Genomic DNA, 16,248 nt, shown 5'->3' on the forward strand with positions numbered 1-16,248 from the left:
AAAGTGTCATCTAGCACCTCACACTTGAACAGGGGAGATAGATAGATATATCTATTATGTGCGTGTGTGTGTGTATGTATGTGTGTGTGTATATAGATCGATAGAAAATATAGATAGAATAATGTGTATATATATATATACACTCACTGGCCACTTTATTAGGTACACCATGCTAGTAAGGGGTTGGACCCCCTTTTGCCTTCAGAACTGCCTCAATTCTTCGTGGCAGAGATTCAACAAGGTGCTGGAAGCATTCCTCAGAGATTTTGGACCATGTTGACATGATGGCATCACACAGTTGGCGCAGATTTGTCGGCTGCACATCCCTGTTGCGAATCTCCCGTTCCACCACATCCCAAAGATGCTCTATTGGATTGAGATCTGGTGACTGAGGAGGCCATTTGAGTACAGTAAACTCATTGTCATGTTCAAGAAACCAATCTGAGATGATTCGAGCTTTATGACATGGCGCATTATCCTGCTGAAAGTAGCCATCAGATGTTGGGTACATTGTGGTCATAAAGGGATGGACATGGTCAGCAACAATACTCAGGTAGGCTGTGGCGTTGCAACGATGCTCAATTGGTACCAAGGGGCCCAAAGAGTGCCCAGAAAAAATTCCCCACACCATGACACCACCACCACCAGCCTGAACCGTTGATACAAGGCAGGATGGATCCATGCTTTCATGTTGTTTACGCCAAATTCTGACCCTACCATCCGAATGTCGCAGCAGAAATCGAGACTCATCAGACCAGGCAACGTTTTTCCAATCTTCTACTGTCCAATTTCGATGAGCTTGTGCAAATTGTAGCCTCAGTTTCCTGTTCTTAGCTGAGAGGAGTGGTACCCAGTGTGGTCTTCTGCTGCTGTAGCCCATCTGCCTCAAAGTTCGACGCACTGTGCGTTCAGAGATGCTCTTCTGCCTACCTTGGTTGTAACGGGTGGCAATTTGAGTCACTGTTGCCTTTCTATCAGCTCGAACCAGTCTGCCCATTCTCCTCTGACCTCTGGCATCAACATGGCATTTCCGGCCACAGAACTGCCGCTCACTGGATTTTTTTTCTTTTTCGGACCATTCTCTGTAAACCCTAGAGATGGTTGTGCGTGAAAATCCCAGTAGATCAGCAGTTTCTGAAATTCTCAGACCAGCCCTTCTGGCACCAACAATCATGCCACGTTCAAAGGCACTCAAATCACCTTTCTTCCCCATACTGATGCTCGGTTTGAACTGCAGGAGATTGTCTTGACCATGTCTACATGCCTAAATGCACTGAGTTGCCGCCATGTGATTGGCTGATTAGAAATTAAGTCTTAACACACAGTTGGACAGGTGTACCTAATAAAGTAGCCAGTGAGTGTATATTGTGTGTGTGTGTGTGTATATATATAATATACAGTGTGTGTGTGTATATATCTAATATATAAAGCTCAAGTGTGTGTGTGTGTGTGTGTGTGTGTGTGTGTGTGTATGTCCGGGATTGGCATCCGCACCGTCGCAACTACAGCCACAAAATTTGGCACAGTCACACGTCTGGACCCCGAGAGTGTCCTAAGCTATATTGTGAGGCGAAATTTTAACCCTGTGCGTTCCAATTCACCAAACAATTTTGCCCCTATCTACATAATGGGGAAAAAGTGTGTATCAAGCCCCACCCCTCATTATGATGTCATAATGGTTGCCATGGCGACGCTGATGTCATCATGGGTTGCAAGCCCTGCCGCTCATTATAATGTCATAATGGTTGACTATGGTATGGAGGATGTGTGATGGGTATATGGGCACGGGACTATGGAATGGAGGATGTGTGGTGGGTATATAGGCACGGGACTATGGGATGGAGGATGTGTGATGGGTATATAGGCACTGGACTATGGGATGGAGGATATGTATGACGGGTATATGGGCACGTGACTGGGATGGCGGATATGTATGATGGGTATATGGGCACGGGACTATGGGATGGAGGATATGTATGATGGGTATATGGGCATGGGACTATGAGATGAAGGATGTGTGATGGGTATATGGGCACTTGACTCTGGGATGGCGAATATGTATGATGGGTATATGGGCATGGGACTATGGGATGGAGAATATGTATGATGGGTATATTGGCATGGGACTATGGGATGGAGCGTGTGTGATGGGTTTATATGGGCACTCGACTATGGGATGGAGGATATGTATGATGGGTATATGGGCACGGGCCTATGGGATTGTGGATATGTATGATGGGTATATGGGCACGGGACTATGGGATCGTGGATATGCATGATGGGTATATGGGCACGGGACTATGGGATGGAGGATAATTATAATTTGTTATAACTAGCCACAGTTAGTTACTATGCCCGGGCAGCGCCGGGCTCTTCAGCTAGTGTGTGTGTATAAATATATATATAATATACACTCTAGTGCAGAATTGTGCCAATCACAATAATAATATAATAGAATCGTAGAGTTGGAAGGGACCTCCTGGGCCATCTGGTCCAGCCCCCTGCTCAAAGCAGGATTCGCCGAAATCATCCCAGACAGATGTCTGTCCAGCCTCTGTTTGAAGACTTCTATTGAAGGAGAACTCGCCACCTCTTGTGGCAACCTGTTCCACTCATTGATCACTCTAACTATCAAAAAGTTTTTTCTAATATCTAATCTGTGCCTCCTCCCATTCAGTTTCATCCCATTGCTCCTAGCCTTTCCTTGTGCAAATGAGAATAAAAATGATCCTTCTACAATGTGACAGCCCTTGAGATATTTGTAGACAGCTATTAAGTCTCCTCTCAGTCTTCTGTTTTGCAAGCTAAACATTCCCAAATCCTGCAACCTTTCCTCATAAGACAGGGTTTGCAGACCGGTCACCATTCTGGTTGCTCTTTTCTGAACTTGCTCCAGTTTGTTGATGTCTGTGGTGCCCAAAACTGGACACAGTATTCCAGATGAGGTCTGACCAAAGAGGAGTAGAGGGAAATAATGACTTCACGTGATCTAGACTGTATGCTTCTGTTAATGCATCCTAGAATTGCATTTGCCTTTTTTGCTGCTGCATCACACTGTTGACTCATATTCAGTCTGTGATCTATTAGTATACCCAAGTCTTTTTCACATGTGCTGTTGCTTAGCCCTATTCCTCCCATTCTGTATATGCTTTTTTCATTTTTATTGCCCAGATGTAGTACTTTGCCTTTTTCCCTGTTAAAAACCAATCTGTTAGTTGCTGCCCACTGCTCCAGTTTATTTATATCTTTTTGAATCCTCTCTTTCTCTTCTCTAGTAATAGCTATCCCTCCTAGCTTTGTGTCATCAGCAAATTTAATCAGTTTACCCTCAATGCCTTCATCTAAATCGTTGATAAAGATGTTGCGTTTTTAGCCACTAAGCGTCTTCTAAGCATTTAAAAACACATGCATTGGCACAAAAAGCCAAAAATGCATTAAATTTAATGTGAAGCTTCTTTTAAGCGTTTCTGCAGCGTCTGATCCGGCAAAAACGCTTAAAAAAACCGCAACGTGGGCACACAGCCTTAGGGTGGTGCTTTGTAGGTGGAGTGGGAAGGTGCTGAGAATGCCAGTGTGTGAGCTGTAGAACAGGAATAGGGCTCGCAGAGAAGACAGAGCACTTTGCCTCCTGGGAAATGTAGTCTAGAGACACAAAACGAGAGCAATCACAAAGTTTAGTCTGTAAACCATACCAGACCACAGGGATGACTGCACGCTAAAATAAAAGGTAATGGGCTTTGGAAACTCATAGTGACTGGATCGTCTTTTATGTTTTTTTTTTTCTTCTGCCCAAAAACCCTTTTAATATCTGAAACATCTAAAGTAAACCTTCTTCTCTTCAGTTTTGGAAAATTGTATATAATTCAGAATGTATGAAACCAAATGACTTGGTTAACCTCTATATTTTTATGTGAAAACCATAGTATTTTTTTTCTTGACTACGACAACGGTATAAGGCCATGTTCCCACATTCAGCATTTGGTCAGTATTTTACATCAGTATTTCTAAGCCAAAATAAGGAGTGGGAGAAAATCCAGAAGTGGTGACATGTTTCTATTATACTTTTCCCCTGACTTTTCCACTCCTGGTTTTGGCTTACAGATACTGAGGTAAAAAACTCACATAATAGCCAATGTGTGCAAATGACCTAAAACTAAAAATCCAGAAAGTTCTCCTGTAGAGGAAATAACCTTTCTTCTCGGTGAGCCTTGCATTGAATAAAAAGCAGAAACAACGCAAACTATTGAGTGGCTAAGGTATTCTGAAGGATAGGACTATTTTGGTTGTGGAGGCACAGTGACAAGTTTTATGTGTAGTCAATGGGGATATTTGGTGTAAAAAGATTAAAGTAAGAAGCTGTAAAAAAAAAAAAAAATGAGCTATTCACCCATTTTATTTCCTGCTGACCCAGCGCAGAATGGCAGACAGTCAGCATGGAGCATCTGCTCTGGATCAGCGGTTAACAGGAAAGGTTGCCATTTTTGTCTTAAGATACTAGATAACACATTCGGTGTCAATGTTTTATATTCTCATACTTATTTTTTATTTTTTGTTCTCTCGTCCAGGAGGTTGATGGAATCACCTTTCAGTATTGGGCACTGTTTGATGGACATGCAGGAGCGGGAGCTGCAGTGGTGGCTTCTAAACTTCTTCATCACCACATCTCAGAACAACTACAGGACGTTGTAGACATCCTGAAGAACTCTGCAGTTTTGCCTCCCACGTGTCTAGGGGAAGATCCAGAAACAACATCCAGCAATAGTCGGACTCTAACAAGGGCTGCATCGTTACGTGGGGCTGCTGGTGCACCAGGCTCGCCCAGCACACCTCAGACACGATTCTTTACAGAAAAAAAAATTCCTCACGAGTGTCTCATCATTGGAGCTCTTGAAAATGCATTTAAGGAAATGGTAAGGGAAATATTTCAACATGTGACAGTAAATTCACCCTTTTTTGGCATCAAAGTGGTCAAACGAGACTGCTTTTTCATCAGGTGCATATGATGTGCAGATTTGTACATGGAACCCATCCTTAGGTCAATACTACCTGAACCATGAGCCACATGATTCAGAACCTGACTGTGCGATTGCAGACAGATATAATTTTTTTCCAATATACTCTGGCATTTCAAAAAAAAAATTGAGTTTGAAAACACAGCTACCTGGAGAAAATGAACTTTATTCCTCCTGGAAGCCGCCGACTTTCGGTCATCGCTCAAGGCGATGTTAGCAGCAGCCGTAAGTATGCCCAGAGCCGGCTGTCAGTCAGTGCTATGGCGTGCTTACAGCCGTCCCTCACAGTGCACTGAGTGATGACCATAGCAGTGCCCAGCACGCTTCTGTGACTGAAAGCCGGCGGCTCTCATTAAGAATGTAGTTCATTTTCACCCAGTAGCCACTCTTAGTGCAGCTGCGGTACAGCATTGTAAGGGTACTAACTTGCAGATTTACCATATATCTACAGGTTAATAGTGGTTGGTGACATCATGACAGGTTCCTTTTAATTAATGCAGTTATATCCATATAATAAATAGTGAATCCATATACTATACCAATAAATTATACCGTCATGTGATAGGTGTACATGGGAACAATGAGATCGGTTTTGGGTGCTGTCCGAGAATAACTGCCTTTGATTCACAGAATTTTTTTGGAAATATGGAACATGTATAACAATATACTTCATTACACATCTCAGCTGCAGGAATGGAGCCTTCATCAGATGACTGAGAGTAGTAATACACTGCATTTTAAAATGAGGGTGGGGTGCCATCTGATTTCCCATCAGACTTATTATTTGGCATTTGAAGCTGGACCAAGGCAACATCATCAAAAGTTGTATGTATTTTTTACACTATAGCAATAAAACCTTTAGGTGTATGTAACTCGCTTCGTGTTCTTTTCACCCTCTCTACAATCTATTCTATTATTTCTAAACACTGTTTTTCAGTGATTACTCTGCATTGATACTGCACCCACACACACATGATATACCATTTGAAAGGTAAACTTGCCCCCTTCAGCAAGAAAATAGCCAAACAAACCACACATCCATGATTTGATAACAAAATACAGTTTAAACATTCATTTTCATAAACCTGCAGTAAGGAAAAATGACCTGCAGGTGGCACCACACTACCGCAAAGCACACTACCACAAAGCTGCTTACAGACATCACAAACAAATCCAAACATTTGCCTTGGGGTCTTTCCAGAATGCCCTATTGTTTTCCCAGCCTATTTCAGGCACATTGGAGGATTGCACACTTCACTGCAGGTGAGTCACGTATGTAAACACATTTGTAAACATGCACTGCTCTTTCTGTGATTACTTTGCCCCACGCACACAAATGGTGAGTCACATATGCACACATATTAGTAAACATGCACTGCTTTTTCGCTGATTACATCGCCTCACACACAAATAATACACCATTTGAAAGGTAAACTTGCCCCCTTCAGCAAGAAAAGAGGCAAACAAACCACACATTCAAGATTTTATCACTAAATACAGTTTAAACATTCATTTCCATAAACCTGCAGAAAGAAACAATGACCTGAAGGTGGCACCTCAACCGGGAGACAGTTTTTGGCCTCTACTTATCAAACCAATTTATTGTATTACCAATCTACAGGTATAAATACCTGTCTGAGGTCATCTCATGAAATACATTTACATTTGACCACCTTGCTTTTTCTGAAATTGCCTACGACCCCGACGACCAATGTGCAAAAATTGTGCACGGGCCAAGCTAGTTGTATCTTAATTTGTTAAACACATTAGTTATGGCACCATATGCTCCATAAACGTCACATACATAATGCAACTATATGTAAAAATCGCTTCAGTTATGACACACAATCTGTACACATTGGTAACCCCGTCCTATATTGTACACAGAGAATACTGCTATACACCTTACACACAAATAATCATGTTTGGCAAGTAATGTATAACCATAGAAAAGTGCTCCATACTTGGTCTAAGGCTAAATGGCGACTTTAGGCTCAATATCAGTGGTGTAATTAGAGTCCGATGGTCCCGATGCAAGATAAAAAAATATATATATATATATATATTATAATATAATATTCCCTTATCCTGGGCCCAATCCTAGTATGTACAGTTAAAAACAGAAGCTTCCATACACTATATAAAAAGACACATATGCATGTTTTTCTCGATATCTGACATGAAATCAAAATAAACCTTTCCCATTTTAGGTCAATTAGGTTTACCATAATTAATATTTGCCAAATGCAAGAATAAATGAGAGAATGTTTAAAGGCATTTTTATTACTTACGGCAAAGTCAAACGTTTACATACACGAAGATTACTATGCCTATAAACAATTCTGAACTGCCCATATGATGTCATGTGTTTGGAAGCTTCTGATAGGTTTTTGGCAACATCTGAGTTAATTAAAGACACACCTGTGGATGTATTTAATGCACACCTGAAACACACTGCTTCTTGGTGTAGCATCATGGGAAAGTCTCAAGAAATCAGCCTAGATATCAGGAAGAGAATTGTGGACTTGCACAAGTCTTGGCTCATCATTGGGTACAATTTCAAGATACCTGAAGGTGCCTTGTTCATCTGTACAAACAATTAGGCTGTGTGCCCACGTTGCGTTTTTTTAAGTGAAGTGTTTGTGCCGGATCAGACGCTTCAGAAACGCTTAAAATAAGCTTCCCATTCAATTTAATGAATTTTTGGCTTTTTGTGCCAATGCATGCGTTTTTTTCCGCTCAGAAAACGCGTAGTGGCTAAAAACGCAGCATGCTCATTATTTTCCGCATAGGTCCGCATTTTTAAGTGTTTCCAAGCTTCCCAGAAACCGCGCGGAAAAAACGCATCAAAACCGCGTGGTTTTTGTGCAAAAAAGCTCAAAAACCGCGCGTTTTATTTCTAGCAAGGAGTCCGGTTTTCTGAGCGTTTAAAAAAACGCTAACGTGGGCATATAGCCTTATCAGCAAGTACAAACAAGATGGGAATGTCCAGCCATCATACCGCTCAGGAAGGAGACAGGTTCAGTGTCCCAGAGATAAACATGCTTTGTTTCGACATTTGCATATCAACCCAAGTACAAAAGCAAAAGACCTTGTGAAGATGATGGCAAAAGCTGGTAAGATTGTGTTAATATCCACAGTGAAATGAGAACTGTATCAACAAGGGCTGAAAGGCCCGTCTGCCAGGAAGAAGCCACTACTCCAAAAGTAGCCTAAAAAAGTCAGATTAATGTTTGCAAATGCACACAGGAACAAAGACCTTGATTTTTGGAGACATAACCTGTGATCTGATGAAACTAAAAATTTTTGGGCATTGTTCCTTTTTTAGGAAAAAGGGAGAAGCGTGGAAGCCTAAGAACACCATCCCTACTGTGAAACATGGGAATGGTAGCATCATGTTGTGGGGTTGTTTTTCTGCAGGAGGAACTGGTTCACTTCACAAAATAGATGGCATCATGAGAAAAGATTATGTGGCAATACTGAAGCAACATTTCAAGACATCAGCCAGAAAGATAAAGCTTGGGTGGAAATGGTCCTTCCAAATGGACAATGACCCAAAGCATACTGCCAAAATGGTAAAGTGGCTTAAGGATAACAAAGTCAATATTTCGGAGTGGCCATCACAAAGTCCTGATCTCATTCCTATTGCAAATTTATGAGCAAAGCTGAAAAGGCAGGTGCAAGCAAGGCGGCCTACCACCCTGGATCAGTTACACCAGTTGTGTCAGGAGGAATGGGCTCAAACTCTGAACAACTGTTGTGACAAGCTTGTGCAAGGATATCCCAAACGTTTGACCCAAGTCATTCAGTTTAAGGGCAATGGTACCAAATACTAATGAAATGTATATAAACCTTTGACTTTACAGTAAGTAATAAAAATGCCTTAAAACATTCTCTCTCATTATTCTGGCGTTTGAAAAAAGGTTTATTTAGATTTCATTGTGAAAAATGAGGATGGGAAATAAGGGATGGGGGCATTGCTCTAGAATACTGCATTGAGAAACATGTGATGGTGTCTCCGCAGTGTTGGATGTTGATCTCCATGAGTTCATTCATTCTCATTTTTCACAGTCTTCTACTAGGCATTGCTCCTACTGTCCAGTTTCCTACTCCACACTGATGAGGGGCAATACCCCGAAACAGCTGTCTGTGGATGGATACCATGTTTTGGCATAGGTGGTTTCCTTTATTGGAGACTGCCCTTCCCGTGGTTGTTCCTTCCCGGGGAAAGATCTGGCTAGTCACTGCTTGCGTTGAGAAACAAGTGATAGTGTCTCTGCGGCTTGTGTTTTGCATATTCAGATTTCATGTCAGATATTGAGAAAAACATGCATATGTGTTTTTTTATATAGTGATTTTAAACTTCTGGTTTCAACTGAATGTCCCTTATCCTGGATCCAATCCTGGAATGTACAGTTGTGGCCAAAAGTATTGACACCCCTGCAAATTTGTCAGATAATACTCAGTTTCTTCCTGAAAATTATTGCAAACACAAATTCTTTGGTATTATTATCTTCATTTAATTTGTCTTAAATGAAAAAACACAAAAAGAATTGTCCTAAAGCCAAATTGGATATAATTCCACACCAAACATAAAGAGGGTGTACAAAAGTATTGGCACTGTTCGAAAAATCATGTGATGCTTCTCTAATTTGTGTAATAGCACCTGTAACTTACCTGTGGCACCTAACAGGTGTTGGCAATAACTAAATCACACTTGCAGCCAGTTGACATGGATTAAAGTTGACTCAACCTCTGTCCTGTGTCCTTGTGAGTACCACATTGAGCATGGAGAAAAGAAAGAAGACCAAAGAACTGTCTGAGGACTTGAGAAACCAAATTGTGAGGAAGCATGAGCAATCTCAAGGCTACAAGTCCATCTCCGAAGACCCGAATGTTCCTGTGTCTACCGTGCGAAGTGTCATCACGAAGTTTCAAGCCCATGGCACTGTGCCTAACCTCCCTAGATGTGGACGGAAAATAAAAATTGACAAGAGATTTCAATGCAAGATTGTGCGGATGTTGGATAAAGAACCTCGACTAACATCCAAACAAGTTCAAGCAGCCCTGCAGTCCGAGGGTACAACAGTGTCAACCCGTACTATCCGTCGGCGTCTGAATAAAAAGGGACTGTTTGGTAGGAGACCCAGGAAGACCTCACTTCTTACCCCGAGACATAAAAAAGCCAGGCTGGAGTTTGCCAAAACTTACCTGAAAAAGCCTAAAATGTTTTGGAAGAATGTTCTCTGGCCAGATGAGACAAAAGTAGAGCTTTTTGGGCACAGGCATTGTTTTGCTGCCTCTGGCACTAGACTGCTTGACCGTGTGCATGGCATTATGAAGTCAGAAGACTACCAACAAATGTTGCAGCATAATGTAGGGCCCAGTGTGAGAAAGCTGGGTCTCCCTCAGAGGTCATGGGTCTCCCAGCAGGACAATGACCCAAAACACACTTCAAAAGGCACTAGAAAATGGTTTGAGAGAAAGCACTGGAGACTTCTAAGGTGGCCAGCAATGAGTCCAGACCTGAATCCCATAAAACACCTGTGGAGAGATCTAAAAATGGCAGTTTGGAGAAGGCACCCTTCAAATATCAGGGACCTGGAGCAGTTTGCCAAAGAAGAATGGTCTAAAATTCCAGCAGAGCATTGTAAGAAACTCATTGATGGTTACCGGAAGCAGTTGGTCGCAGTTATTTTGGCTAAAGGTTGTGCAACCAAGTATTAGGCTGAGGGTGCCAATACTTTTGTCTTGCCCATTTTTGGAGTTTTGTGTGAAATGATCAATGTTTTGCTTCATTCTCTTTTGTGTTTTTTCATTTAAGACAAATTAAATGAAGATAATACCAAAGAATTTGTGTTTGCAATCATTTTCAGGAAGAAACTGAGTATTATCTGACAAAATTGCAGGGGTGTCAATACTTTTGGCCACAACTGTACATTCCCCATTTTGGTATACATGTTCTTTATCCTGTTCCCCCCATTCTGTTATATGTCCTTCGTTCTGACGCTTTTCTATAAGGCTGGGTTCACACGTAGCGTAAATCTCGCGGAAATTACCGCGAGAATTCCGGAATTCCATTCCGCGGGAAAATCACATTTTAAATTCCCTCGATTTTCCCGCTGAAAAACTAGGATTTTGCAAGTGTAATTAGCTTGCAGAATTGCTAGCGTTTTCCAAGCGATCTGTAGCATCGCTTGTCGAACTGATTGACAGGTTGGTCACACTCATCAAACAGTGTTTGACGAGTGTGACCAACTTTTTACTATTGAGGCCGCCTATGCGGCATCAATAGTAAAAGATAGAATGTAAATAATAATAATAATAAAAAAATATTATTGTTCTCACCTTCCGACGTCCCGCGCAGCCTTCCCGCCTCTCTCCACGCTCCTGGTCCCAGTAATCCTTTGCGACAATTACCGCGATGACGTCCGTTCTCGCGGGATCGCAACGTCTCATGGTCATTCGCGATGACGTCGCGCGAATGACCGCGAGACATTGCGATCCCGCGAGAACGGATGTCATCGCTCGCAAAGGCTTACTGTGACCGGGAGCGTGTAGAGAGGCGGGAAGGCTGCGCGGGACGTCGGAAGGTGAGAATAATAATATTTTTTATTTTAAATTCTATTTTTTACAGGTATATGGTACCCAAAGCCCGGAGGACAGTCTCCTCTCCTCCGGACCGTGGGTGCCAATGTTCTGCTTACTTTTCGCATGGTGTGCACAGCCACATGCGGCAAGTAAGCAGAACAATGCATTCCTATGGTTGCGGGATCGGCGCAATTCCGCAAAATTAATGAGCATGCTGCGTTTTTTACCGCGAAGCAATTCCACCGTGGTAAAAAACGCAGCATTAGCACAGCATTGCGAAATCCCATAGGAATGCATGGGATGCTTATTTTTCGCGGTTTCGCTGCAAAATCGCGCGGTAAAAACCGCCGCAGAAACGTGAAAAAACGCCTCGTGTGAATTCAGCCTAATGCATAGAAAAGGTTAAACCATTTTACTCACCTTCCCTCCGCTCCCCCGCCACTCCATGTCCTCTTCTGAAGCTGGCAGCTGACTTCAGTATGCAAGTGATGGGAGGGCATGATGTCACGTGTACACCGACGTCAGCTGCTGGCCTCTGATTGCCGGCAGCGTGTATTGCTGCGCACAAACCCCACGGGTCTGTGCGCCACACTACCCTTCACGACGTACATCCAGGGGACTTTTGTGTGGGCATTGGCAGGCCCCTCAACCTCACAGGCCCGCACAGGTTGCGACCATGGTCATTACTCGGTCTTCATGAAGTTCATTCTGTGCTGGTGCTACAGAAGTGAACAAGGTTGTGTTGAAATGTCTCCCCAACCTACTACAAGCAAGTGACACAAAATCTAGCAATCTGAGTTGATGTTTTTTTTGTGACTTGATTGTGATACAAAACTTTTATCTATTGCCTTTTCAGTGGGGTTATTAAAAACATTGTTCCTCATGTATGAACTGGTGGTGTAGTTGGCACATAGAATGACGTCTCATATCCTGGTGATATAACAGTCCCATTTTCTCAGTATTTTTATTTATTTATATAGCGCCATTAATTCCATGGTGCTATACATGAGAAGGGGGATTACATACAAAGTTATAGATATCATTAACAGTAAACACATTTGCAATGACAGACTGGTACAGAGGGGAGAGGACCCTGTCCTTGCGGACTTACATTCTATGTATGTATGTTATTTTAAGATGATAATCACTGCCTATTTAGAATTGCTATTTTATTTGAATTCTATAATGGTATACCCTGGAATGACCAGACGTTTTATGTGCCTGTAATGTTGTTTAAAATGTCCCAAATTTGAGCAGTGTTACCTTATTCAGGGATTAAATTGTTGCCTGTCATTTTCTTGGCAGACAGCAGATGGCAGTCTTGGACAAAAGGTTATACTGCCTTGTCTCTGTGGTAGTCAGCTGCTTAGCCAGTCTTCACATTGTTAACCCTTTAGTGATTCATAATAGTGAGCCTTTTTTTTTTTTTTTATTTGAGAGGGAGGGGTTGGTGTGGAAAAACAGACTACATCAAAACGGCTGCTTCTGTTGTTCCCCCATGACTCTCTTCTTTCCAGTCCCTGGCCGTAGGGGGGACATGTCCAAACCACTGTTATGGCCGTTACTACTGTGGCGGGCTGCAAGGGTTTTAACCATCTGTGTATAACCTCATTCACACAAAGAAGTGTCAGTGCCTTGGATCAGATTTTCCTCAGTGTTTGGTCCGTGTCCGTTTTTACCATCAGTTTCATCAACGATTTTCACTTAAGGAAAAATAAATGACAAGGCTTCTCCTATAAATTACAGTGTTAATGACTGTGCTCTGATGCCATCCGTGTGCTGCCTGGGATTTTCACGGACCCGTAAACTTATGTTGTTAGTTTTTATATGTGGTGCTGGTTAAAAACATATATGTCTCCGTGATTTTTACATGGTCCACAAAAACCACGGGTGTGTGGACTGCACCATAGACTATAATGGGTACATGTTCTGTCCTTGAAAGTCACGGTACATGAAAACCGGCCATCTGAATGACACCCTAAAGAATACTTGTCACCAGCCTGGAGCTGTCTTTTTATGTAATAGAGGACCCCTCTGATTTTTGCAAATTACAGTTGTGCTCAAAAGTTTTCATACCCCGGCAGAATTTTTGCTTTCTTGGCTTTTTTTCAGAGAATATGAATGATAACACTAAACCTTTTTCTCCACTCATGGTTAGTGGTTGGGTGAAGCCATTTATTGTCAAACTACTGTGTTTTCTCTTTATAAATCATAACGACAACCCAAAACATCCAAATGACCCTGATCACAAGTTCTCATACCCTGGTGATTTTGGCCTGATAACATGCACAGAAGTTGACACAAATGGGTTTGGACGGCTACTAAAGGTAACATCCCCCCTCTGACAAATGCCAGGAAAATTGTTCGGGATGCAAAGAATAACCCCCAACTAGCACCAGCTGAAATACTGGACTCTGAAGACTAGCGGTGTGGCTGTTCCAAGATGCACAATAAGGAGGCACTTGAAGAAAACCCTATTTCAGCTGATGTTATTTTTGGGTTTTTCTTTGCGTCCTGAACAGTTTTCCTGACATTTATCACAGGTGAGGATGTTTCCTTTAGTTGCCATTCAAACCTATCTGTGTCATATTCGGAGCATGTTCTCTCCAGTTTCTCCTAGCTCCACCAAAATGATGGGGTCTGGGTTGGGGAGACCGCCACTTGGCAAATTCGTGACCGGCGGCATTTGCTGTGCCACAAATGTTACCAAAGTCAACACTGGAGCAGGATTTGTGGCGAGGTGCACGCCACCTGTCCAACGCCCCTGATCCATGAAGAGGAGTGTCCGACTCCACACAGCCCCACATCAAGACTGGCCTGAACAACTCCAAGCTTGATTAATGTCGCCCCAAGACTGTTTTTTTTTTTTTTTTTTTGAAGTGGGGGATTTCATACAAACCTATAATAAAAATGGAAAAAAAAAACTTGATTTACCTGTTGGAAAAAGAAGGAATGCAGATGCTAGTTAATTGTTCATGTCCCATTCTTTCTACAAAAAATACATGTTTTTGTTTTTTCAAGCTTTATTTTTGTGCCAGGACTTCATTCGTTAGAAGGAAACATTAATGATGATGATGGTGATGATGATGCCTGACTACCTGTCCTAGATCAGCATTGGTGACCAGTGATCAGTCTAGGTACAATTGACCGAAATCTGTCAGCTGGCGCTGATGAATGGGTACAGAATACTGGCCTAAAGCTTGGCACTGAAAGTTGGATGCACTAGCAGTTATGTTCTGTGAACCTCCAACCTTTCACTGAAAAGAAGCTTGACATTTCTCCTGTATGGTCACCCCAAAATGCTGCCCACCATTTGCCTCCTGTTACCTTCTCTGTTCATACTGGCATGAAGTTCCTCCTGCTTCCAAGGTGACAGCCTAAGTGGGAAGTGCAGGGGTAAGTCTAACCCACGAGTCCGGTGCCTTTCTTGTGCCCATGGGTTAGGTAAAACAGACCAAGGTGTGATCTAGACTTACCACTACACTCCCCATGCCGCTAAGGCTGCCATCTTGGAATCTGGAAGAACCGGATTCCAATCTTAGTGGAAGGGGTAGCGAAAAGTAAATGGAAGATGACTGTAATGGAGTTACTTTTCGGTCCCAGGGTGGAGGAGAATGAAGGCTGTTAAATCACTGTTTTTTTTTTGTTTGTTTTTTAAATGCTAGGATACACAGGAGATATATAGATATATATATATAGATATATATGTGTGTAATATATATGTATATTGTATTTTTTTTTAAATTTATGAGAGGTGGATTGTACTTCCATTATTTAAAAAGTATTGCGATAAATTTGTTCTTAACTGACACTAGGTGGCGCCTGTGAGCTGCCTGTGTATGCACATTTTACTTTTGGCTCCTAGCAGCTAGACTGACAGAAGCTATTGTCATCATTATGGTCATTGAGTTACTATACAATGGGATTCTAGAGTAACCTAAATATTAGAACAATTAGCTAATTTCTAGTGAGTCTGCTGAAGTTTAAGAAATAAAAGCCGCAGCTCTTGATGCCTTTTTCTGTGCAATCCCCCCCTCCCCACCAAAATGCTTCCGTTCATTTAGTATTGGTACTGTGTTTCTCTGCTTTTCAGATTGTCTCATATCACTAACCAGAGTGCAAAAAGGTTTACAAGGGTTGTCTAGCATTAGAAAAATATAGCTGCTTTTCTTTCCCTAAAACGGCACCACCCCTGTCCGCAGGTTGTGTAAGGTATTGCATTCAGTCACATTGAAGTGAGTGGGACTAAGGCGCAACACCAGACATAACCTGAAGACAGATCTTGAGCGGTTTCCTGTCCAGGATTTATGCTTCAATTAAGCAGAAGTGATATGACCAACAGGTCTGGATAAATTTCCATAAGAGGTTTATTTAAATCTAGTTAATTTAGGAAGGGACTGTGTTTCCATAGAATATATTTTAAATGCATACTTCTGATGTTGTTTTTCCATGGAAGTGTATAATAATCCACACAAAGTTGAATCATGCGTAAAACAGAAGGGAGTAGGGATGAGATTGATTCTTTTGAAATATAAATCCTCAAAGTTTGACAATTTTGTTCCCAAAATTTTAACTTGCAGCTTATTAATTCAGCTCCAGTACTGCAAGGCCTCCAATTACACTGAAAAGACATTAGAGAAATATT

General features: G+C 42.0%; 1 protein-coding gene across 1 annotated transcript in view; it reads left to right on the forward strand.

Annotated features, from left to right (window-relative positions):
* Nucleotides 1-16,248, forward strand: part of PPM1H (protein phosphatase, Mg2+/Mn2+ dependent 1H) — a 304,754-nt gene that overhangs the window by 122,720 nt on the left and 165,786 nt on the right. The window contains exon 3 of the mRNA XM_073556965.1: nt 4,566-4,910. Coding sequence (XP_073413066.1) covers nt 4,566-4,910 — 345 coding nt within the window. The remainder of the gene's footprint in view (nt 1-4,565; nt 4,911-16,248) is intronic.

The sequence above is a fragment of the Dendrobates tinctorius genome, unplaced genomic scaffold, assembly GCF_039654945.1.
Source record: "Dendrobates tinctorius isolate UK_male_01 unplaced genomic scaffold, ASM3965494v1 ptg000241l, whole genome shotgun sequence".
NCBI lineage: Eukaryota > Metazoa > Chordata > Amphibia > Anura > Dendrobatidae > Dendrobates > Dendrobates tinctorius.